At 43.7% G+C, this 26,603-nt stretch overlaps 1 protein-coding gene across 5 annotated transcripts in view; it reads left to right on the top strand.

Annotated features, from left to right (window-relative positions):
* VAMP7 (vesicle associated membrane protein 7) overlaps positions 1-23,778 on the top strand; it is a 35,294-nt gene extending 11,516 nt beyond the window's left edge. For 2 of the 5 annotated variants that reach the window (XM_030575411.1, XM_030575412.1), the window contains exons 2-8: positions 6,391-6,549; positions 10,232-10,289; positions 11,200-11,337; positions 15,167-15,257; positions 17,224-17,291; positions 20,065-20,157; positions 21,376-23,778. In XM_030575411.1, coding sequence (XP_030431271.1) covers positions 6,404-6,549; positions 10,232-10,289; positions 11,200-11,337; positions 15,167-15,257; positions 17,224-17,291; positions 20,065-20,157; positions 21,376-21,444 — 663 coding nt within the window. In that variant the 5' untranslated portion in view covers positions 6,391-6,403 and the 3' untranslated portion in view covers positions 21,445-23,778. The remainder of the gene's footprint in view (positions 1-6,390; positions 6,550-10,231; positions 10,290-11,199; positions 11,338-15,166; positions 15,258-17,223; positions 17,292-20,064; positions 20,158-21,375) is intronic. The other 3 variants (XM_030575414.1, XM_030575413.1, XM_030575415.1) reach the window with 2 other exon arrangements.
* Positions 23,779-26,603: the final 2,825 nt, after the last annotated feature.

The following is a 26,603-nucleotide window of genomic DNA, read 5'->3' as shown; positions in this document are numbered from 1 at the left end:
GCAAAAGAAAACAATTATGGCATTCTTTTACTTATTTGAAAATGCTAAACCTACAACAAAATGGTGACCCTCAAAGATCTGTTACTGCATTAAAATCAGTCCAGACACACACAAATTCTGGCTGATGCATCTTTACTAATGGCGTATCAAGCCATTCCTATCCGCTATTCAAAAAGGGTGGCTGGCAGGATATGGTCACATCATATATCAGTACATTTAATATATGCTACTTTATTATCTCATTATTCTTTATCCTTCATTCTAAATCATACGAAATGCAAACATAAAATCCCACAGGGTGAGTAATCAAGTATCAGAGGAATAGCCGTGTTAGTCTGGATCTGTAAAAGCAGCAGAGAGTCCTGTGGCACCTTATAGACTAACAGACGTATTGTAACATGAGCTTGAAGTGGGTGTTCACTTCAAGCTCATGCTACAATACATCTGTTAGTCTATAAGGTGCCACAGGACTCTTTGCTGCTTTTAGGGTGAGTAATAGTTCTCTTGTATTGGGCTAATGCACTGCCATGTTATACCACACAAGGTCTGGCTTACAGCAGGTAGCTTTCCAGATATTGGCAGGAAGGAGCAATAGATTGTTGTGGTCAACCTTCTAAAGTCTCTTTCATGAGTAACTTGCAGGTCAGTGCAAGCAGATCACCTCAGGTTTTTACAAACAGATATGTCTCAAACAGCAGAAGAGCTGATGAAGACTCCTTGAAAGCACGTTTTAAACCCCTTGTTAAATCATCATGCAGAGCAGATGGCTTAAGTACTGCTAATGATGATGGTCTGCAGTCCTGTAGGCCTTTCTCTGTGTAACTTACTGTCTCTTCTGTGAAGTAGATATTCTGATCACTGTACAGATGCAGGAAGGTGGTGGGAGATATGAACATAGTGAGGCTAAGAAAAAAGGTCAAGGCATGAATTGATAGAATGGCCAGAACCATGAGTCCTGACTCCTAGTCAGTCCCCTACTTTGATCACAAGTGAAATGCCCTGTGGGTATGGTGCATGTGGTTAGTGTGTGTATGTGGTTTCTCTTTTTATGTATGTATGTGGACAAGTGCTCCATTTCATAAGTGTCTGTTTCATCCTGCAAAAGAATCCTGAATGTCTCCAGATGCCGATTTAATTGCCCGACGTAGAGGAAGAAAGCAACAGCCTGTTAAGGGTTCATGACAGGAGTTAGGTTCCCTGAAAGCTCAGGTGACCTTCACTAAACAAAGCATTCTCTCCTAGAAGTGCTCCTGCACATTAATAAAAATAAAAAAAGTGCAGTTCTGTTAGAGAAGATGGGTGAAGTAATGAGAGAAGAATCTTATATCTTTATAGTAATAAAGAACAATAGCGAGTCTTGCATGCCGTGATCACAGTTGTGCTATCTATAATATTGGGGAAAATAGCTCTACAAAGATGATGGCAAACAGAAAAAGATCACCAAATAAATGTATTTGCCACTGTAGCTTTTGTTCTCTTTGACTAGTCTTTTGCTTGCAAATCGGAGATGAGAACGGTGCATGCTGAGAGAGAAGCATTCAAAGCCCCTGAGAGCTTGCGTGCTGACTTCCTCAAGCTGGTAGGGCCTTGAAGCTGCATAAGCAGACAAAACAGCTGCACAGTGAGGATAAGCAGGAAGCTTGCTGACTGCTATGCAGGTAGTGGGGATAGTGCTGAGAAGCCAACAGGGAGTGACTGTGTAGCCCTGATGCAGGGAGAAGGATGCTGCAAAAAAGTCTTCGTGACAGTTTGTCGATGGGATGTCAGTCCTACTGCTTAAGCCTAGGTTAATGTCCTAACCAGGTTGCTCCCTCTAGGAGTGAGAATGGGTGGGAGCGATTGAGGTTAAAAACAAGCACTTTGAAATATAAAGGGGCATGGGGAAGTGGGGAGCCATCAGCACAGCTTTAGAGAAGCAAGGAGGACACAAGTGCAGCTGGTAAACATGTATCAAGTTGCAGTCATCCAGAGACACTGATTGGTTGCTTAAAGCAGAACTAGTGCAGACCAAAGGAGCAGCAGGAGTAGCCCTCCTACCTTTAGTGGGGTGATGCTGAAAGCCCATTAATTTGGGTCTGAAGATTGACTATTATAGACCAAGAGGGAAGTGAAAGAGGCAAATTCAGTGAACGCTAGGGCACTGGAGGGAAATATTGCTGTGACTGGCTGACAAATGCTGGAGGGCCCTTCGCCCTGCCCAGCTTATTGCTCTGTTTTCATGTAAGAGGCCAAGGGAAAGTAAGTGTGGGCAGCTCTCCTGCATCTGGGATTTCATCGATTCAGTGTGTGTTCTCTGGGTTTGTAAAGCTCATCCATTTAATGGCATATCTGATTTGCCCTCTTCCTCTGAAAGTCTCCTTCAGCAGCCCAGAGCGCTCTAAATCTTTCATTGCTCTGCTGTCCTGCATATCTACTCTTGTGTCCTATCACACTGGCTTTGCCAGTGATGCAAGCTTGAACACCTGGCTGTTCCCACAAATGTCTCTCTGCTGATTTTCAGCATGGAATGCCATTTCTGACTTAATCCATAAATCCACTACCCTGTTCTTCAAATCCCTTCTCATGACACATTTCTTGTGATGCCGTGAGTTGGCAAGCTTGCGTGGCACTCAGCACTCTTTAATACAATATCAGATCTGTCAGATTTCAAACCACTAAGCTATGCAGTAGCTAACCTATATAACACTGTGGCCTTAGCGTTATTGCCCCTATTCCTGCCTTCCCATGTGCCAGCTATTGGCATACTCACCATCTAATTTGAAGTGAGATTCAGCAAGTATAATTACTAGTGCAGAACTCTACCTCTGTGTCTCCAGTGGCTGGCCCAACGGGGCCTTGATCCTGAGTTGGGGCATCACAAACATCAAATATAAGCCCTTATGCAGAATTAAGTGGTTTTTAAAAAAAAAAAAGTCATTTTATACCCATATTGCTAGAGCAGACCAGGGGTTGGCCTGATAGAAAGGTAATGATAGTTCTTTCAGTACGTGCTTTCTGGGTTCAAAAGTTAAAGGCGGCTTTATGGTCTGGTGCCTGCTACTTCCTCCTATTTTCATGCCTAATGACTCTTGCACATGGTGGGGAAAGTGCTGGCCAGAAAGAGGTTGCTGAAGTGCAGGCCATATCAGGTTGTTTTGTCCCTGCTGCCTCCTAAGGTGGACACTGATGTGATCCTTGATTGAATAGTCATTTCAAGTCTCAGTAGCTCTGTATATGCTAGGGACTTGGGCTGTTGCTGTAAACAGCAGTTGGTACCAAGTTTCCAGTTCAATGCTCATTTCCTGTAACAGTGTACATAATACAGAAGGGACAAAACCAGCAGTTCTCAATGTTTCTACTGAGAATCTGGCAGTGACCCGCTATTGTCAGGAATGGGTCATTTTCCTACTGTAGATGGAGTCCTATTGTATTGACTGAGCTGGAATATGTGGGCCCAAAGACTTAAAGGTGTTAACATTAAACAGTTTAAACAGGGTTTGGGGTTTGGTATCCAGTGACCTTAGCCTGCTTTGTACCATGGAAAACACACCATGAAACATTCTTTTAATCTTTTATTAAGGATGAGGGAGGAGGGCTGACAGACAGTTAAAGCATTTGAAATGTATGTAAAGTATTAAATCAGGTTTTCATTTGAACAATACCCTTGTTGCCTTTCCGTGGAGCTCTAGAGAGCATTCAGAAAGGAAAAGAAACCTTTTTTGACCATCTTTCAGATGGCATTCAAGATAACAGGCCTTTCTGGGGAGAAAAGAAGTTAGCTGAGATGACCTGGAGGAAGTGGTGGTGTTAAAATCCGATTTAGTTTCCTAAATGACAGAATGAGAGCGCGGGACAAGATGGGAGAGAAAAGAACAGCAAAGAAAAAACGCAGCTGCTGTCTCTGGTGTTGACTCTCAGTGCTGAAAAATCCAGGCACAGCACACAGTCTGATCAGCCACTTCAAGACCTAGCATACTTGTATTAGTGTCAGGCTGTTTAGATCATTGCATTTAGCTGCCTCTCTGGTCACAGGCTTGCAAAATATACAGGCCAGGCTAGGCTAGCCAGACTCTACTTAGGCAGAAGGAAAAAGAGACAGAAAAGAGAAGAAATAAAGAGGGGAAGAAAAAGAACTGGGGGGAGGGGAACGAGCATGCAGCAGGTGACAGTCTTACATCCCAGATCAGAGTTTCCCCAAGCCAATGGCTCATGGGGCAGATATGGTTAAGGCATGTCAGTTTCATAGCCAGTGGTACCCAAGGGAGTAGTGTGGCCAGCAGCACATCCAAACATCTCTGGCTACCCTAACCTGCTGGCTCATTTGGCCACTGTGTAAACTGGAGATGGTCTTTCAGTGTGAGATCAAGTGAGACTCAAAAGCACAACTTTTGGGGTTGTAGTTGTGTTAACTACTCAGCCACTGCACGCACTCACATCCCAGGTGCTAGTTGGATTTAGCTGCAGCTGGTAGAGGTGGAGGTGCTGATGTCACCTGAGTCCTCTGTCAGGACATCTCTCAGGTTAGGATGAAGACAGTCTGGGGGTCCAAGAGACAGTGGGGGTGGCAGTCATGATGTTGAAACTCACTCTTTCCCCTTTTTTCAGTCAGCCAGAGTTGCGGTAGCCTCCTCCTCATTTCCCCCCAAAAGTCTTTTTTTTTTTGGTAAGGACCTCAAAAGAGGATGATGGGTAATAACCATCCCATCATTATTTTGTTGACCAGTTAGGTCTAACTTCTGACACACCAACTGGGGTCTCACTGTTCTTGTATACCAGGCATGATTTTAACACAGTTTTGGAATTGTATCCATAGGTCTCTTTGTTTGGACTAACTCAGTAATTGTCTCTCTTTTTTGTACCTTTTCCCATCATTTGATGTTGTAACATTTTATGAACTTTGAATCACTTTTTACAGTGGTGCTCACAGTTAGGACCAGTTATCACAACAGTCCACTGAAATGATAGATGCTGGGTTTATGGGCAAGGAGTCTAGTGCTAAAAATGCTGTGATCTGGTGCCTTTTCTTGGCCTTTTACAGTCTAAGGCCTAGAATAAAACACCTCATCCCCACTGAAAAGAAAGTACCAGGGAAACTAGCACAATCCTGCTTCCAGTCTGAACAGGGATTTGATTGCTTGGCATTCTCAACGTTGACTTTTCAGTCATCCCGGTTGCTTCGGCACACGGTCCGATGGCTCTGCCAATCAGGCTTCCCAAGTTCAAATACATGGTGATGTGCACAGCGTCTGTTTCAGTGGCTGAGTACAAGATGGATGACATTGGAACTCTCCAAGTGGAAAGTGAAAAATAGTAGGCTCCTTTACAAGGGCAGGAGGCGTTCCTTTAATATACGCTCTAAGCAGAAAAGAGGCTTATGGATGTACTGCACCTTTTAAATCTTGGGTCCCTGACAGCAGATTAAAGTGTTGCTATTCCACTGATTAACACAGATGCTGAGGCAGCAGACTAACAAGTACTTCTCTACCGTCTTGCTAGACTCAGCATAGCCCCAGTTGCTTGGACGTTTAAACCCTGAATTTGATACTCATATGATGTGAGGATACGTGGTTATCTTTCCATCAAGGGATTCAATCTAATTTTAAAAGATTCGGAATGGCATGCTGTGAGTGTTTTTTGTTGTGGAAGTCCATGCATGTTGATATTTTAATTTGCCTAAAGCATATGAACCTCATTAACTGCCAGACCAAGAGATGCTACTGGGGAAATGTATATGGTGGTTCCAGAACTGTAAGCTGCTGGTGTGTCTCCTGTACTTTGGATCCATAATTTACTAAAATCAGGAAACCTCTTTAAAACAACCAGCTAACCCACAGAGATTTGTGTGCATGCATTAGCACGGGCATTGGTGCATTGTGACCACTACCGGTACAATAATCATAGTCTTGCTCCCCTTATCTGTTATGAGACGGGGGGCTACCCTTTGCCCCAAAGAGCTTACAGTCTGAGATGGTCTTTCCATTGTACGTGGCATGTCTTGTGCAATGGAGCCATGCAATGCTAACTTGGGAAATGGTGAAAATTGTGACTCTCTCCTGTGAAACTTAGTTACCTAGAAGCAAACTCCTTTGCAACAAATGTTTTCTCTTGGTGAGGAGATTGGAAGGGCAATTAACTGCATGTAGTGCCATGATGCATGACCTGCATCAAACCAGAATCTTGTAGCGAGGTCAGCATAATATCTTATTGAGTGGTGCCTAGAAAAGGGGAAGAGGAAGAAAGATGGGCTGCAGGTAATGGCATCCAGTAGAAATATTGAACAGTCTTACTGCTTCCTTGCTCTCTGTGCCAAAGAGAGAGATGCTGTTAACATGGAATTACTGTGCTCTGCTGAGAGGGATCTGTAGAGGAAGTGTTATGAGTCTCCTAATCCTGTGTGTGTTGTGTCTCTAGCTAGTGTGAAGCAATGGCCATCCTGTTTGTCGTTGTTGCCAGAGGCACGACCATCCTTGCCAAACATGCCTGGTGTGGAGGGAACTTCCTGGAGGTGACGGAGCAGATCCTGGCAAAGATACCATCAGAGAACAACAAACTCACCTACTCGCATGGAAAGTGAGTAATGCTCTGTCTTCTGGAGTTGTGGGGAAAGGGGAGAGAAGGGACCTGCTGTGGGGAGAAACTGAGTTTGGGCCATTGCTACTTAGTGATGTATTAAGACCTGAGAAGGACATTGCTCCCATGCACCTTGTTTCTTATGCTAAAAATTCAGGTCTTGAATGCCCTGTGAACAACTAGGTGGATTATGACATCACTTGTCAAGATTGAAGGCTGAGCAATTGATCTAACCATGCTTTCTGAAGTGGTGCTGAACATGGGATGCCTTGGGCTGCACTTGCAGTTATGCAGCGTGTAAGGGCACCAGGTTTGCTGCACTGATTGCTGACACTTTTTGGCTACTGATACATTTAAGATGTCTCATTGCTCAGGCAGTTCTTAGAAACCTGTCCCTCTAAGACACCAGTGGAGTTGGTATTATCCTCTGGTATGGCTAGGAGGATCTTCGTACTATGAGTCGGAGATTCATTGGACATACCCAGAAATAGTCGTCAACAGTGAGGGAGGCCAGAAGGGTGCAACTGGTTATGTGCAATTTTGGCTTTGGGCCATGGAGAGCGAAATCTGTGTGGGATAAGGCTTTAATATAGATTTATTTAAACTTTTTCCTAAAGTAGGCTGACTTCCTGCCTTTACAACACTGCGTGACCCAAACCGCCAGGCACAGAACTATGGCTGGACTTCAGTGGCACAGATCAGATGGATGGTTTCCCAAAGTTCAGGGTGTTTCATTTCAATTGCATCTCTACTCTAGATCTATAATCTAGAGTACCCCAGAACTTTCCCTCACACTGTAAAGACCATGGGTCCAAACTTTGTGCACTTTAGGATTCGAAGTGTGCTTTCAGGTAACAAGTGGCTGGACCTGGCTGCTCCATTGTTACACACAGGCTGTCTGATGAAATTTGTAGGAATCCCACAAATTATAGCTCTGACTGGGAGGACTTTGACTGGGAGCACTGCAAAGTGTTGTATTTAGGGATGTGTCTCACTGAGTCGGCCTAGTATCTGCTTTGCAATCTTCAATTTTTACAAAAATACTAAATCTTAATCTTGAGGACAGCTCACATTTCTTACTCTAATCCTGAGTTTCTCCTTAAAGTCAAACTGGGCAGTTGGCTTGGCTTGCCTCCATTAGTATATTTGATGCATGCTAATTGGGCTAATTCCTGATAGAGAGGATCTTGGCTCTGCAGTCTGTCTCAGCTGTGCAGGGAGCTCAGATGAGGGATAATGATTACTAGCAGACATGTCTGCTTCCCAAGTGTGCTATGGGTTACATGTGACATGCAGCAGGAGTGTTCACACCCCAGACCTTGAGGGAGCTAAACTTGGAACTGACTGAAGATATCAGCTGGGGGTGGGTGGCTATAACTGGGGCAAGGCAGGATTATTGCTTTATTAAACACTTTGCTTGAATAGGGTGAACTGCATTTCTCAGACTTTCTAAACTACTGCAGTAGGATAATGCACAGTGCAGATTTGGAGCTATTGGGCAGCTCTGAGACTAGGCACACTCTGTATTCAGTATGAAACCGCATCCCCAGCCAGAATTGCAGGGGCTCCCTCCTAGCAATCTAATTCTGCAGTGTTTATATGCCCACAACAAAATGGGGAGAACCACCCCTTAGACTGGAACTCCTCTGTCCTTCCACAGGGGGAGGAAATGGGCAGTTTGGCTCAAATTCCATACACCTCCTTTTGAAGAGTGTTTGGAAGGTAGGACGTCTTCTTTCTTGTGTTCAAAATCCTCCAAACAACCCAGCTTCCCTGCTTGGGACCGGCAATTCCTTCCCTCCTCTGGGACAGAGCAGAGATCATGGCATGGGGCTGGGAAGATGCAGTGCGGTTCTGTCCAGTTGTGGTACTTGAGGACACCTGAGCAGGGCACCTGAGGTGGCCTGAGGAGAGGACTTAGCATTCAGAGCGTAGGCAGTTACTTTCTGCCCCAGCGTCCTGGCCCCCATAGACAGGGAGACCTGGGAATGCTCTTCCCCCTGTGCTAGAATGTCTGGAGTCTCTGTTTTTAAACCAAAAACAAACTCAGAGAGGAAATAGCTGAAGCCTGGTGTGTCCTCGTTAATGCGAAGAACTTTAGGAGGTGAATGCCTGATCTTGCTGCAAACCACTCCTTGGTTTCAGGGTCCCTACCTAATGCTGTTTAGCATCTGGACTGCCCAGTGCTATCCATTCTCTGCTGTTGCCATGAGGGAGCCTTCTGACATAGAAGGGATGGAGTTTATTCCTATTTGGGGGAATAGGGTTGGACTTTCAGGGGCTCACAACCACCCAGTAAAAATCAAAACCATGTCCAGAACTCCTAGTGTGTGTGTGGGGGGCGGGTCCTAACTGTGTGTGTGCACAAACCACAGGTGAGGCAGAACTGGACAAATTGTACTAGGTAGATGCATCTCTCAGGAATGTTGTGAGACTGACTAATGTCTTGTCAATTGTTTTTTACATCCTTAGATGAAAAAGGCTGTATAATAATTCAAAAGTATTCCTAAGATGCCTTTCTAAAGCCTGGGAAGAACACTGCTGCTGTTCTCATTTATAGGTGTTTAATAATGCAGAACATCAGGCTTGCTTAAGTGTGTCAGTCTAGGTGCAAATGGAAAAATTAAGAATGAATGCAAGACTTAGAGCAATGTGGCTGTTTGCTATTTCCAAAGAGTTGCACAGTTAATTAAATGCAGCCTAGCAGTCGGAGGATGCCAATGACCGTAGAGCTGTTTGTGTAAGCAGCTGATGGAGGCTTATGGAGGCCTTTGAAATTGGTTTAGTAAAAACATTAATCCAGTTATTGATACAACTGTTATGGTAGCACCCAGAGAATCCAGTTGTGAACTGGCCTCCTTGTGCTAGAGAATCATAGAAGATTAGGGTTGAAAGAGACATCAGGAGGTCATCTAGTCCAACCCCCTGCTCAAAGCAGGACCAGCACCAACTAAATCATCCCAGCCAGGGCTCTGTCAAGCCTGACCTTAAAAACCTCTAAAGACAGAGATTCCACTACTTCACACATTCCAGTGCTTCACCAGCCTCCTAGTGAAATAGTTTTTCCTAATATCCAACCTAGACCTCCCCCACTGCAACTTGAGACCTGGGCCAGAAGAGTTTACAATGGAAATTTCATTGCTTCATTAAGCAAATTACTGTCTGGACACACTAGCTACACTTTTTCAAGGAATTTATGTTGGCTTACTTTGGTAGGCATATTGTTTGCTTTATACTTGGGATGATGTTGCATTGAATCATATCTGTGAAAGCCCCTTGATGGTTTTACCTTGGTATGTTAAATGATTAGTACAATGCGTAACTTTAATAGATCTGCAGTTAGACATTGCCCCACTTGGCTGTTAATCCAGGGGTAGCCAAGTGTGGGCTGTGAGCTACATGTAGCCATTGGGATACCAACCTGTACCACTGCCCACAGCTGATATCTTTAGTTCTATGCAGGTTACAGTACAAAGGTCCCAGAAGAAATATGCTGTGATCAAGATGGAGCATTGCATGCTGGGACCTGTTTCTTTTCTGTAGGGTGACTGCAAGTTGCTCCACTCCTTAATTTGGGTGTGCCTGGCAGATAGTTTGAAGATTGGGGTCTTCTACAGTAGTTCATGGAGTCTCGCTGGCAGCTCTAAATAAGATTTGCTGTTTTTTCCCCCCCTTTTTGCAGTTATCTATTTCATTACATCTGCCAAGACCGGATTATATACCTATGTATCACAGATGATGTAAGTATTTTGGATAACGCTACTATGCATACACCCTGAAAAGGATAGCGCTTTTCTCTCTGCTTATCCATGAAAATCAATAATGGGCACAAACCCATGGGGCTGTTTTCTTCAGTGTCGTTCCTGCATATTTACACTGGTGTAACTCAGAACATGGGCCCCTCTAGCTAAAGTCAAAGTTCAAATATTTTAGTTCAGTCTACCTCAGTATCCAGCGGGTGTGTGTATGGGGGATGACAGTGTCTCCTTCCCACTGCACCAACTTCCCCTGCTGCTTTCTACTTGCGAGTTGGTAAGATTCACCCAGCTTTCTGAGCAGGACCAGTAAATAGAACTACAAGGATCTGTATCAGAGGGGTAGCCGTGTTAGTCTGGATCTGTGAAAGCAGCAAAGAATCCTGCTCATGCTCCAAAATGTCTGTTAGTCTATAAGATGCCACAGGATTCTTTGCTGCTTACAAGGATCAGGTGACTTTTCGCTCTGCAATCATTCCTAAGGCATCCTAGTCATTAGTACAGTACACTTAAGCTTTGCCCTCAGCTGTGGAAGAAAGTACAAATAGAGGCTATGAAGTCTTTTGTCTTTGTTTCCCCTTAAAAAGTAAATAAAGCACAGGCTTGCTTTTGAGCTTTGTAGGCCTGATTCCAGTGGGTATCCAGGGAGGAACAGACTGATATTAAAAAAGTGACTGCTGTTAACAAAGAGATTAAGAGGAAGAGATTGCAAGGCTTTTGCAGGGTTATGTGCAGTGTGATTGTTTGTTTGTATTTGATAAAAGGTGGAGGGTCTTTAAATGGTTACATGTCTTAAGTTTTTCTGTAGGCCACCTATTCCCCCCAGTTTCCTAACTAGAATGTTAGGTGACTTGCAGTTTTCTGCCTGATGTGAACATTTTGTTTTTACTTTTAGAACTTTGAACGTTCCAGAGCCTTCAGTTTCCTGAATGAAATCAAAAAGAGATTTCAGACTACGTACGGTTCAAGAGCACAGACAGCACTTCCATATGCCATGAACAGCGAATTCTCCAGTATCTTGGCTGCACAGCTGGTAAGATACATATGGTCAGAAGGGGCTCTCTAACCAGCCTCATTTCTCCCTTGTAAACGCTCCTGTTGGCTTTACATCAGTGGTTCTCAACCAGGAGTATGTGTACCTATGGGGGTGTGCAGAGGTCTTGCATGTCATCAACTCATCTAGATATTTGCTTATTTTTACAACAGGCTACATAAAAAAGCATTAGCAAAGTCAGTGCAAATTAAAATTTCATACAGACAATCTTCAAGTTCTGAGTCAGACTCCACAATCATCCTTGGAAAGAGTTCCCCTAAGTAGGGAGGAGAGTGGTGTTTGGAGAGAAAAATGCATGCGTACTTTGTAATAGCTTGAGCAAAGCTGTGTTGGGAGCTCCTGCCTGAACACTGATGTGCTTCTCATCAGCAGGACTCATACATCTAAGGAGTATGTAGCCTTTCTAGGACTGGGCATGTCTAAGCACTTGATAGTCATAAGCATAGCCCATGTAGTCTGCTGTTTTGAGACTGCAGAATTTCCTGTAGAATCCACCCTTTGTCACAGATATTGCTCCAGTCTCAACTTCCATATTGAAAACCTTTCAAGGGAATGATAAAAATATGGGAACTGAATGTAACGTGGCTGCCCGTAGCCTCAGGTAACATGGAAACAATAACTTTGAGCAATTAACTGCCCCATTCATTTCAATTAAGTGTTGACTCCTAATGACACTTAATGGCAACACTCTTTTATTGTGGATCACTTGAGCAAAAACATTATGCTAATATTCTTATCCAGCAATCCTAAACTGCCTCCTGAGTGTGAAAAGCTTTCACCCTACTGCTCTCACCCAGCTTCCTTCATAATGTTGATTATGCAGATAATTAGCATACTGGAAATGTGGGGTAGCACAAAAGGAAATATCGTGCGGTTATAGTACTGCTTGTAGTACTCACTTTCCTACTGAATTCAATAAAATCCACTTGTATAATTAAATGAAGCTGTTACAGAATTTCCAATCAGTTTGCCGCACCAGAGCACCACAGAATTTGTCTAGCTTGCTGCAGTGTACACAGGGCCCTGATAACAAACTTTGCGACTAACCTTGCAGTTGCAGTTCCCGTTTCCCAGATGAGGATTAATGCACACAAGAGAAGTGCCTTGCCCAAGACTGTACAAAGTCAGCTGGGACATAAACTCAGTAATCTTAGCTTCTACCTCAGTTTTTATTTTTCCATGTCCGTCTGCCTCCTGTAATACCTAGTACTTGTCTAGTGTTCTTCACTCATAGATTTCAAGCTATCTACAAGGATACTGAAATAACAGGGAAGATAAACCTGAGGCCTGGTCTACACTACGCGTTTAAACTGATTTTAGCAGCGTTAAACCGATTTAACACTATACCCGTCCACACAACGAGGCCCTTTATATCGATATAAAGGGCTCTTTAAATCGGTTTCTGTACTCCTCCCCAACGAGAGGAGTAGTACTAAAATCGGTATTACCATATTGGATTAGGATTAGTGTGGCCGCAAATCAACGGTATTGGCCTCCGGGCGGTATCCCACAGTGCTCCACTTTGACCGCTGTGGACAGCAATCTGAACTCGGATGCAGTGGCCAGGTAGACAGGAAAAGCCCAGCGAACTTTTGAATTTCATTTCCTGTTTGTCCAGCGTGGAGTTCTGATCAGCACGAGTGGTGATGCAGTCCCAAATCCAAAAAGAGCTCCAGCATGGACTGTACGGGAGATACTGGATCTGATCACTGTATGGGGAGACAAATCTGTTCTATCAGAGCTCCGTTACAGAAGACGAAATGCCAAAGCATTTGAAAAAAATCTCCAGGCTATGATAGAGTCCACAGCATAGTGCTGTGTGACATGCATAACGGAAAGCCAAAGAATCAAATGGATGCTCATGGAGGGAGGGAGGGGGTACCGAGGACTCCAGCTATCCCGCAGTCTCCGAAAATCATTTGAATTCTTGACTGAGCTCCCAGTGCCTGTAGGGTCAAACACGTTGTCCGGGGTGGTTCAGGGTCTATCTCGTCATTTTACCACCCCTCCTCCTCTGTGATAGAAAAGGGGGGGAAATCGTTTCTTGACTTTTTTTTATATGTCACCGTATGTATACTGCATGCTGCTGGTAGACACGGTGCTGCAGCAGTAAACAGTAGCATCCTCTCTCCTCCCCTCCCCTCCCCAGTGGCAGACGGTACAGTGCAGTAGGACTGATAGCCATCCTCCTCATGAGCCCGTGAGTGCTCCTGGCTGGCCTCAGGTGAGGCCGGCCGGGGGCGCCTGAGTAAAAATAGGAGTGATTCCTGGTCATTCCCAGTAGATGGTACAGAACAGCTGGTAACAGTCCTCATCATAGCAACTGGGGGCTGAGCTCCATCAGCCCCCTCCCTTTCATGTGTAAAGAAAAGATTCTGTACTGCCTGGACTATCATAGCAGCAGGATGCTGGGCTCCTCTCCCCCATACCACTTAATGTCCTGCCTGGGCTATCATAGCAGCTGGAGGCTGCCTTCCCCTCATTTTATCTCAGTAACAAGTCACTGTTTCTTATTCCTGCATTCTTTATTACTTCATCACACAAATGCGGGGGACACTGCCACAGTAGCCCTGGAAGGTTTGGAGAGGAGGGAAGCAATGGGTTGGGTTGTTGCAGGGACACCCCCTAGAATGGCATGCAGCTCATCATTTCTGCGGGATCTGATACAGAGCGGCTGTGCTTTCTGATACACTGGTTCTCTAGTACACTTGCCCCATATTCTAGGCAGGACTGACTCTATTTTTAGATACCATAAAGGAGGGATTTACTCGGGGAGTCATTCCCATTTTTGTCTTTCCACCCCTGGCCGACCTCAGCCAGTGGCACCTATGACAGCAGCAGACGGTGCAGAACGACAGATGACCGTCTCTGCTGTCATGCAAAGGCAAATGAATGCTGCTGTGTAGCGCTGCAGTATCGCCTCTGTCAGCGGCATCCAGTACACATACAGTGACAGTGTAAAAAAAAAAAAAAAAAAAACTGAATGGTTGCCATGCTATGGCGTCTGCCAGGGCAATCCAGGGAAAAAGGGCATGAAATGATTGTCTGCCGTTGCTTTCCCGGAGGAAGGAATGACTGACAACATTTACCCAGAACCACCCACGACAATGATTTTTGCCCCATCAGGCACTGGGATCTCAATCCAGAATTCCAAGGGGTGGGGGAGAGTGCGGGAACTATGGGATAGCTACGGAATAGCTACCCACAGTGCAACGCTTCAGAAATCGACGCTAGCCTCGGACCATGGACGCACACCACCGAATTAATGTGCTTAGTGTGGCCGCATGCACTCGACTTTATACAATCTGTTTTACAAAACCGGTTTATGTAAAATCGGAATAATCCCATAGTGTAGCTATACCCTGAGACTCTGTGGGGAGAACTTCACTTGTAAGCTTTTGGAAATTAGCAGCAAGCCAAAGTAGATGCAGGAAGTGGTTGAAAGCAGTCTGCAGGACCTGTACAGATAGAACACTGGTACAGTAACTCCTCACTTAACGTTGTAGTTATGTTCCTGAAAATGTGACTTTAAGCGAAACAATGTTAAGCAAATCCAATTTCCCCATAAGAATTAATGTAAATGAGGGGGTTAGGTTCCAGGGAAATTTTTTTTCACCAGACAAAAGGCTACCTATATTATATTTGGATTATTATTATTGGATATTATATTTGGATTATCTCTCTCCCCTCCCACTTCCCCCAGCTTGCCAGCAAGCTCTTTAGGAGAGAACGGGGAGCTGAGATGAGAGAAATTTGTTTTCATTCTAAACAGATCTGTACCATCACTGATTCAGTTCATCTGTTACAGAAACACCACTCGGAGAACAAGGGCACTGATCAGATGGTGGAGACACAAGCCCAGGTTGATGAACTTAAAGGAATCATGGTCCGAAACATAGGTATGTATCACTTCACTTCCCGCTCTGCACACAGCATGCAACCCTGGGTCCTAGAGGAGCATCTCTTTCAGAGGCATTCCCAACGGTATTGTGCAGCTAATGCTTTATGGGAGGCCAAGGTTTACCTACCATCTTCTGCAGTGGTAACCTGATTGAACAACAGAGTCTGCTACAGTTGGCAAGTATTCTATGCCACATGCAGAAGTGCTCTGAGTTTGCAGAGGAATTTGTTTGCACTAAGATTTCACTCTGAGTGGCAGATTGAGGAGTGGTGTTGAAGACCAATGGTGGATGCGCTCCAAATTCCAAATGCTCAATCTCCATTCTGCACTGAAAACCATGTGGGCCTGAGTGCAGGATCAGGGCTTTGGCAAAGCACGTGTAGCACTCCTTTGCTGATGGATTTGAAGAGTCTTAAAGCTGTAAAGATTTGGAACTCCTCCTATTCTTGGAGAAGGCAGTGGTTTATCCAGACGAAGGGTTTGTCTACACAGTGGGGTAATGTGCTCTACAGGTTTGTGTTTTTTAAAACTCATTACTTGGTCTGTGTAGACCTTGCTGGTGTGCTTTGATGTAGTGCTGTTTGCAGTGCATTGCATTAAAGCACATTAGGGAACCTTTAGTGCACACCAGCAAGGTCTACACATGCCAATTAATGTGCAGCCTGTTAGTGTGTGTGTGTTAGAAATCACAGTCCTCTAAAACACATTACTCCACTGCCTAGACAGGCTCTAAAATCCACTTGGCTCCTTGTCATAGCCAAAATAGTAACTTACCAGTTTCTGATGTAGGGCTCTTTTACACTAAACTAGTTACTTCTGGACCCAAACTATATAGCAGGTTTATAGAGTTATACAGGTGAGATGAAGCTAGAGATACTGTATTAATGCTTCCTTCAGTGCCTCGAGTAGCTTGTTAAATGACTAATCCAGAGGTAGGCAACCTATGGCACATGTGCCGAAGGTGGCATGTGAGCTGATTTTCAGTGGCAATCACGCTGCCAGGGTCCTGGCCACTGGTCTGGGGGACTCTGCATTTTAATTTAATTTTAAATGAAGCTTCTTAAACATTTTAAAAACCTTATTTACTCTACATACAACAATAGTTTAGTTATAGAACGAGACCTTCTAAAAACATTAAAATGTATGACTGGCACGCAAAACCTTAAATTAGAGGGTATATATGAAGACTCGGCACAGCACTTCTGAAAGGTTGCCGACCCCTGGACTAATCCATAGTGTGACCTGTTTCCTTTTGAGGGCTTCATTCATAAACAGTGCCCTAGCCCACTGCAATAGAGTTCAAGAAAAACTTGCTTCCTCACTTAAGATAGAGGGCCAGATCCTCAGCTGGTATAAATTGGTGAAACTCTAGGATCTGGCTCAGAAACTAATTTGGGATTGCTTGGGACATGGAGATTTTGACCTTTCTCCTCCCTCCACCTCAAATACTGTACACCAAGTAGCTCAGAAGGGTTGTACACAACCCTTAACTGTCTAACAAGTGAGCTTTTTATTGGTAAATGTTTGTAAATATCGATTTCACTGTACTCATACCCAAACCAAGGGAAACATATTCCCATCGACATTACTCAAAACTTCAATAAAATAAGAAAAATGCTGCTTGAGAACTTAATTTGATTTAAAGATATTGACTTTGTACATTTTGACATGTTGACAATTTATGTTGAGAATCGAGAAGCTTTATAACTAACATCTAATTTAACGTCATCAGGGCAGTTCAGACAATTATGTGATTTCCTGGAGTTGTGAAAATTTAAATTGATAAAAATAGGAAAAAAGCTTTAAAATAAATGGATTTGTTGAAATTATAAAAATACCAATTGAATTCTGCCAACCCTAGTTGTATCAGAGATGTCTCCTGGCCTTGAAGAAGCAAGAGACTTGGATAAGGAAGGTGCTTTTGCACCTCGATTCTGACTGCTGATTTGTTCTTCCTCCCTCAGACCTGGTGGCTCAAAGAGGAGAGAAGCTGGAGCTGCTGATAGACAAAACGGAGAATCTAGTGGACTCAGTAAGTACAGAGAGGCATAAGGGGAAGAGGGGTGAGGGAGACGTGTGGACTTTATGTAGTAACCAGACATGCTGGTACTGTATTAGTTTTGAGCAAAAGCTGATATTAACCAGTGTGCAAAGAGTGCAGGTGGCAGCAAAGACCAGGCACACGAGCTGTACACAGATAATACAAATACTGGAGCTTCTAGACACTAAGCCCTTGTGTTTGTACTGAGACTGCATGTCGTGACTTTCTTTCAGTCCCCCTCTAGGCCTTACCTACGCAACTTGGTTTCCAGCAACAAAGCTGTGTTTTGCTTGTGGCGTAGCTCATTGTGCCCTCATTCCTTACTGCACCATGTCTTCTGCTATTTGCATCCGAGGCATAGCAGTGCATGAGATGTGTGGATGGATACTGGATACCAGGCTACATGTAGACATGTCAGAACTCTGCTCCTACTGGAATAATGCCTGATTCCTACCTCCTTGGTGCTAGTTCAGTTATGTGCTCCTGCTGCTGCATCCTGCTCTGTTAAGGAACCTTCCTGTATAAGTTCCATTCTTTCCCTTTGTTCCTGTCTGTGCACAGAAGCCCCAAATGCCCATGACCTTCCTTCCTGCTTCCTAGTGTGTAAGAGGAAAGCCACAGTCTGGGTTTCCTTCATATTTTGGTTCCACGACATTTATGTTCTTCATTATAGAAACCTTAATTATGAAAATAACTCTCAGATCAATTGACTTCAGGCTAATTATGTGGAAGCCTTTTGGCCTACAATAGTGCTTTGGCTACTGAAAAGAAACAAGTTACTGCAGCTAACACCCACATAACTATGAATGGGTCCCCTAGAAGTTGTTCTTCACCTCTCAGAAATGTCAAGAAATGCCCTTCTGCATTTAAGAAAAGAAGGGAGAAGGGGAAATAATGCAAGGGGGTGCAGAAAATTCACTCTGCTCCCAACAGAGGGCAATGCTGAGTTTCCTGTAGCTGGATTGGATTGGAAGCTGTTGCATGTTCCTGTGCTGAATGTCCAGCATTTGCCAGTTTTTTTTCCATTCAGAGAGCTCTTTGCACTGAGATGTTGAGGGGTTTTTGTGCAAGAAATCATCTGATCTTAAGACAGTAGGCTGCCATCCTGGGATGAAACCCTATCATTTGGAGTGTGGTGGGGTTCTGGATTACAGAGAAGCAGGATGGGAAAAATGAATAAAGTGAAGATTTACCACAAGGTCAGAATAGCATAAATCAGGGGTTGGCACCTTTCAGAAGTGCTGTTCCGAGTCTTCATTTATTCACTCTAATTTAAGGTTTTGCATGCCGGTAATACATTTTAACATTTTTAGAAGGTCTCTTTCTATAAGTCTATCATATATAACTAAACTATTGTTGTATATAAAGTAAATAAGGTTTTTAAAATGTTTAAGAAGCTTCATTTATAATGAAATTAAAATGCAGAGCCCCTCAGACCAGTGGCCAGGACCCAGGCGGTGTGAGTACCACTGAAAATCAGCTCGAGTGCCGCCTTCGGCATGCGTGCCATAGGTTGCCTACCCCTGACATAAATATTGGAGATAAGCTTCAGGTTCTCAAAGGTCTCCAATCAGCTAGGTCCAAAAGGGAGCTGGTATTAAAAGTTGCTCAGTTTGAAACCTCTCTTAATATATTTATTTACAATGGTAAAACTGTGCACAGTGCCCTCTCTATTACTGGATTGTAGGCCTGCAAATGGAACAGGGTAGGTTAGCCTGGCTGTATGTGCAACACAGGACATGTGAACAGGCAGTGCATAGAAAAGCTGGAGGACTGAGCAGAGGGGTGCCCATGTACAAGGCTTACTTTCAGGCCCACACAAGCTTTGATGTTGCCTATTTAACTACCACTTCTGTGGAAGAAAACTAGGGCAGAAACTTGGGGCCCCAATCCCATCTCCCACTGAGACGATCAGTGCTAAAGGATTGCAGGTACAGAGGCAGGAATGGGAAGGGGCTCCCTTTCCTAGGGGAAATGAAGGGACAAAGCAAATAAATAACTTTGATAGGGGCCCCATACAACCTCCAAGGGATGAAATGATCAGCTCTTCAGCAGTGGGAAGTATCCAAATTTATTTTAAATGCTGATGATGAGGTGGGGGTTGGGCACAGGGAATGCATCTCTTTTACTCACTCGCTCATAGACTTTAAGGTCAAAAGGGACCATCATGATCATTAGTCTGACCTGCACATCACAGGCCACAGAACCTCACTCATCCACTCCTGTAATAGACCTCAGACCTCTGGCTCAGTTACTGATGTCCTCAAATCATGGTTTAAAGACTTCACATTACAGAGAATCCACTGTTTACACTACTTTAAACCTGCAAGTGACCCATGCCCCATGATGCAGAGAAAGGTGAAAAGCCTCCAAGGTCTCTACCAATCTGACATGGGGCAAAATTCCCTCCCGACTCCTGAGCATGTGGGTAAGACACACCAGCCAGATACCTGGGAAAGAATTCTCTGTAGTAACTCGGAGCCCTCCCCTTCTAATTGTCCCATCACTTGTCATTGGAGATTTTTGCAGCTAGCAGTGGCTGATGGGCCACGTGCCATTGTAGGCAGTCTCATCACACTGTCCTCTCCATAAATTTACCAAGTTCAGTCTTGAAGCCAGTTAGGTTTTCCCCCCTACTGCTCCCCTTGACAGTCTGTTGGAGATTAGATATTGGATCAGGAGGGATTTTGATGAAATCCAACTGGAGGACTAGGGCTGCTCACCAGGGCACATCGACTAAGTGGGGGTTGTCTTTCTCTCATAGTCTGTCACATTCAAAACTACCAGCAGGAACCTGGCCAGAGCCATGTGTATGAAGAACCTCAAGCTTACCATCATCATCACAGTAGTATCGATTGTAAGTTACTAGCCTTCATCCTCTTTCTTCCAAGGAGGTAACACACATGCGCCTTTCTAAAGTGAGGCCTGGATGTTAGAAAATGTCATCCATGTCTCTTCACTGTAGCGCCCAAATAACCATTGTCTCCTAGTGATGGAGGTAAAGGAGTTCCTCCTTGAAGGTTCTCTTCCCAAGGCTAGAAATCAGCATTTCACTACCCTTTTTACACTACAGCAGGTGGCAATATCCTGCCTAGAGCTGGTCGGGAATTTTTCATCAATGATTTCCCAACAAAAAATTCCCTTTTCCCAAAACTAATATTTTCTGCAGAAAATTCATTTTGCCAAAAAATTCTATTTTTTCCATCAAGAAAATTGAAGCGATGGTTCCCTAGCTGGCTGCCTGCCTGGAAAACTCTCTTGTCAACTACATTTTCTGCCTGCCAGTTACAGGCCCAGGAGTTAGGAGGCCACCACCTAGGGAGGAAGAGACTTCCTTCAGGCAGGAAGCCAGACATTCCATTTTGGTTCTCTCAGTCCCTTCCCACAAAAAATGTTTTATTTTGACTTGTTCCATCCCAAATATGAGGACCTTTTTCAAAAATGGGAAGTCTTTTACAGGAGGGGATTTCTCTTTTCCAGTCATTTCTAGCCCTGCCCATAACAGTGTGTGGGGGTGATGTCTGCTATCTTAATGTCTCAGATGAGAGGGACAGGAAGTGTAGCATTCCAGAGGGTGCCCTGTCATCGTTCTCTCTAGCTGTATATAGCCCTGTAAGAGAGGGCAGGGACATAGCTGCCTTGTTGACTCTTAGACTGAAGCAGTGAGTTCACGGTATCTGGGCCCAGTGGAAACTTAAGTTTTAAGGAGCCCTGTGCCCCTGTTGCTCTTATTTGAAATGGCTTCATGCCTGAGTCAAGACCTCTCCCTCCTCAGCTATTTGCCCTCAGATGTTCTTGCTCTTTCATCTGAGGACCTCAAAGCATAATTGCAGATGACATAGGTGCATTGCTGTCCTTGATGGAGCCTTGCATCACTCTGCAGGGCGGGTGGTGTTATCCCAATGTTTCACTTGGGGAAAACGGAGGCAGGTTTCCCCCGAATCATTAAATGCCAAAGGAGAAGTTGGTGGCAGAGACAGGAATAGTACCCTAGTCTGAGTTTCCAAACCTTGTTCTAAGTACTTGAGTGATGAGAGAGATTATCTATCCATGTGACAGTGCTTTCTTCCTGCAGGTGGTCATCTACGTCATTGTGTCGGCTGCCTGTGGTGGGCTTACATGGCCCAGCTGTGTGCAGAAGTAAACAGATGGCCTGTGCTGTTCAGCCAAGGATGAGAGCGCATGAGCGTGTGCGAAGGAGCAACCCACAAAATAACTTGTCTTTCACTACTGACACCTCATTCTTCCATCCTTCCAGGGCTTTGGACTTCTCTTTGTCTCATCACCCCCAGCAGCCCCAAATCACTGCCTCAGTGCACTTTCAGCCTGAAGGAAGAGCTGTGTTTTAAAACTACTTGAAGGGTTTTGTTTCTTTGTTCTTTTGTCTTACCAGCAGTTTCTCAGCTGGGCAGGCAGCAAGGCTGGCTCCAGAGCGTACATGCATATTCATCTGTGTGTGTATGTACAGCTTGGCAGTTTACTGGGAGCGTGCTAAGCAGAGAACAGCATTGCTAGTGCCTCCATGTCTGCATGAGGAGTGGGGCTGGAGAGCTCAAGGTGGGTCTATGAAGGTAGTCAGAGTGGTGAAAGTCCATTTTGCTGCCACTGTATTGGGATCTAATTAACATCTCCTCCCTACATGTTTGGTCCACAAAGTGATGTACTATGTAGAGTTAAATGCTTGCTTGTTCAGGGGCCACCAATGCAAACATGGGTTGAGGTCACAAATGGAACAGCACAGTAGATGTTAAGATCCTTGAAAGGCATAGGCCCCTCTGGAAGAGACATCTCCCTCTTCAATATGGAACCCTTTTTTCCTTTGGGGTATCTCTTTGAACATCTGTACAGATGGGTGGGGATTGAGTGGGCATGTTGAAATTACTCCTCTTTCACCCTCTGTCGTCTGCCCAGCTCCCCTACTCTGTGACTAAGTCGATAGAGTAAAGATGATGGTTGTGATAACTTGGTTGCTGTTTGTCATTGTGTGTTAAGTATTGTTTCTGTCCCGTATGTTTAATCCTCCCCCACTCAAAATAAACTTACAGCAAGTGCTTATTACTCGAGATGGAATTGGGGCCAAGCTATTTTTCTGGTTTGCAAAGAGAACGTGTTCTGAAGTGCCATGTGCTTGCATTTCCATCCTGGTCAGATCCTTCCATACGTTAAAGATACAGGTAACTGATGGTTCCGGCCCAGTTCTAAGTCTCATCTTGTGCTGCTCTGAAGGGAAACTCTTATCCCAAGATGTATTCTGGATTATCTGTGGTACAAAACACCAATGTTAACAACCAAAGGCAGGAGTCTGACAAATATACTACTATGAGAACCTCACAGGGCCAAAAATAGCCCCATAGAGACTTATCCAGTGTCTGATAGCTTTGATTATAAACCCTTTGTCCTATCTGGACATCCTTATCCTAGGGATAGCCCTGTATAATTCCTCAATAGCTGAAATTGGGGTGGCGCTGTCCAGTTATATACAGTGCAGATTTGTAAAGTAGTGGCTTGAGGTCTGACCTAGGCAGTGTGGAAAAGGCTTGCTGACTCTTTTTTTTTTTTTTTTTTTTTTTTTTAATTGGTAAACTATTCAATATTTCTTTTGAAAGAGCTCTGTTTCCTATGGAGGGGATGGAGACAAAAGCAAATCCTCTTATAAATGAGAAATATGAGATGGCTTAACACAAATATCTAACTCCTGGGCCCTAGAGTTTTCCAGTGCTCAGTGACTGAGCACTCAGAAACTAACTCCTATTAAGAAGGTAGAGGGGTGTGTGTGGGAGGAAGAGGGAGAGAGGCTAGTGCATATATTTAAAGCCATGTGCTTATTGCAGTGCCATTAATCAGATGTGATGTACAGAACAGCTTTTGCACTCTGGCCTTGAGGAGTTTATCCCTGAGGCCATTTAGTACTGTGTCCCCATGAAACAGGGCACTGAAAACCAAATTGCCACCACCATCGCATCCTTTGTGCTGCTGCATGTTACACACTGATCTCTCGGCAGGTTCCATTCTGTAACAGTACTCGAAATTCACATCCATGCATGGGCTTATCCTCAGAAGACCAAAATCTGATCCATGGTAGTTGGAGACTGGTTAGTGTCTTCCTGCCATGCAAGAAAACATATTTGTGACCCTGTTCTCCATGTTAAGCTCACTTTTATCGCCAGTTGGACTAACCCCTGAGAATGGAGGCAATGCTGAGTTTACTGGAAACCCTCAATCGGTGAAATACTCATGGCTCATCTGGGAAGAGCAGGAGATAGGTCATCTCCTTCAAGTACGCGCTACTGCCCACAATCAATGTGCAACTCTGCAGGTTTTAGGGATTGGTAATGTTACTGTTCATTTCCTATGATTTGTCTCTTTATGTACAAACACTTTTTATATAAACTATTTCCTCTTGTTTTAAAGAATGCAGTGAGGCATTACTGTAAAACAAAGTTATCCTGTTTGAATAAATTTACTCTATGGCAAATGACCAGACTTTGCTAAATTTTGTGAAGGGTAGCTTGGCATTAAATGGCTGCTCCCAACTCATGCTGGAGGAGCACCACTAATATTAAACCCAGCAGTGTTGTGAAAAGTTATTCTTTAAAACCCTGCCTAACTTAACTTGGTGTGCTTCTGAAACAGGCCAAATTACTAAGACACTTTAAATATATCAGCAATAGTGCTGCCTGTCCTGATTAGACTGACTTGGTTCCTCCTGAGCAGGAAGAAAACTAGTCACTACTACCTTACCTATAAAGTGCATTATCTAAATCCTCCATATGTGGAAGAGTTTGGTATAGACTTAAATCGAGTAGAAAAACAGCTTCAAGAAAGCAGATTAAAACACATCTGGACCATCTTTTTCTGTTTGCACCTAGCATGAGGGCTATAATCAGGGTTGTCTAGCTGCTTCTGCAGTGCACTTCTGCATAGTCATCCTCAGCATGACTGATGTTGCCCTCAGGACCTACACTGGAATAAGCTGTCAGAAGTGAATTTTGTGGAGAACACTCAGTAAAAAGCATGCAGAGATTCTTAATCTGAATCTAAACCAACCATCCCCTTTTCATGTGCGAGAAGAAAGGGAAGAGGCATAGCTCTTTCTGCTCAATCCCACAGCAAGACAAGTGGGAATACAGTTTAAATCTTCAAGTAGAACTATTCACCAAAGAAAGAGAGAACCGTTGTCACATTATTCACTGCCTTACACCTTAGTCATTAAATAGCTAGATGGTGTAAGGTACCAGAGAATTGGGCCTTGCATATTGGTTGAAAGACAAATTGTCCTTAATGTTTGGAAACTGCATTATGTAGCTTGTCTGAACGCTACAGTGACCTTTATTTTGCAGGCTACTGTAATTGAAATGCTAACCCTGGTCCAGATTCATAAAGTATAGTTTTTTTCTGCACATTACTACATTAAATGTAGCAAATACAGTTAATGGGCTGTTCTGTAAATCCAAAGTAAACTGCATCATAGAAAGCTTGTTTACTAGAAAATACATGATTTTCCACATGCTTAATGCTTGGCGTGGCTTGATAGGAAATGCAAAAATGCCTGTAAGCTATCCCTTTCATCTTCAAAACGTCCTTTGCATAAAACATTCTATTTAATATAACTGATTTAAACTAAACATCTTTCATGTCTTTCTAGTAGTTTTACTGCTGATTCAGGCAGCTAAAGGAATACTGCAGTAATTGCTTACTATGGAGCTTGCTCTGCTGAAAGCATGTTAAACTGAGTTTTAAATACCTCATTTTTTCCCTATCTCAAATTAGTATTTAAGAGATATGCACCATTTTGGCTTCCACTTAAGATTTCAGCAGGAATCCAAAACAGATTCAGGACAACTAAGTAACTGAAAAATCAAGTTTAGAATTTACACTTTAAAGGATGCTTACATTTAAAGTGCCCCCAAAAGCCTGTGGGACTCCAGCTCTAAAAGAAAATCCAAGGGCCAACTCTGCAAGCATTGGCTAAACTGACTCTGTGCATGTCGGGCAGGCACTCAATATTTTCTACATTCCTGTGCCACCTGTGATTCAACATAGCTAATACTACCATTCTTTGGGTAAGTTAAAGCATCTTGTTTACTACAGTTTCCCTGTGAGCAGGTGCTTCATAAAGGTAAAGTGTCGGGGACAGTTAGCTAAAAGAAAGTAGTAAAAAAAGCAGCAGCCAGGATTTAAACTCCTCTGCTAGTTTTTTTTTTTTTTTTTTTAATGCAGTGTGCAGCCTTCATCCTAATCTACATTTTCTAGCCCAGTTTAATTTTGGTATAGATAGGCAAGGAGCCTCAATCTCAATGACTAAATACTGATAAGGAACTGAAATATATCTGGTCCTTTCCCACTGATTGAGCTGGCACGGGGAGAAGGAGCTGGTCATCAGCTGTCAGTCAATAAGTAAAGTACTCAAATTAAAGCCAAGTCAGCAGTCTCTTAAAGATGAGGTTTTCTTACATTAGATCAGGGGTTCTCAAACTGGGGGTCGGGATCCCTCAGGGGGTCATGAGGGTATTACATGGGAGGTCATGAGCTGTCAGTCTCCACCTCAAACCCTGCTTTGCTTCCAGCATTTATAATGGTGTTATAAATTAAAAACCCTTTTATATATTTAAGGGGGGGGTCACATTCAGAGGCTTGCTATGTGAAAGGGGGTCACCAGTACAAAAGTTTTGAGAACTGCATTTGCTAATGAAACAAAAATCACAGACATGGCTGTTTTAGATGGTTTACTTTGCCCTGCTAACCTTAAAACAACTGCTGCCTTTAATAGGAGTAACCATGTGAAAACTACCTTGTCACTAGCTAACAGGTGGAAAGACAACACTTAGGGAATAGATATCCAGTTAGAGGTACCTCTTTAAACCTGAACAATTGTGCTCTGATGCTGGAGTCCTGGAGCAGCTGCCTTAAACAGAGCTACAACCAATACCAAGTATAGCTCATCTTTCATTTTCCACCCTTCTACCTCCCCCTCCACAGCTGAAGGCACTCCAAACAGCTGTAAATGAAGTTCTCAGGTATTGTACAACTAAATTTAGTGTGAGCTTGAGAGAAGTATTTCATATTGGAGACCAGATTTAACTCCAGCCAGTCCAAGTAGTGTTTTTCTACAGATTGACAGCCCACTTTAAAATGTCCAGTGTTTAAAAGTTCTCTAACCAAACAAAACTAATCTATTAACTTAAGAAGCTGAGGGTTAGTTCAGTCCCCAAAGTATTTTGAACTAGCCCTTCAAAGCTGTGCAGGTATAAGTTCTCTCCAACTGCTGTTTTTAAAAAATCTCATTTTTACTGTATCCGTTAA

This window comes from Gopherus evgoodei, chromosome 9 (genome assembly GCF_007399415.2).
Source record: "Gopherus evgoodei ecotype Sinaloan lineage chromosome 9, rGopEvg1_v1.p, whole genome shotgun sequence".
NCBI classification, from domain to species: Eukaryota; Metazoa; Chordata; order Testudines; family Testudinidae; genus Gopherus; species Gopherus evgoodei.
This window is presented reverse-complemented; position numbering and strand designations above follow the sequence as displayed.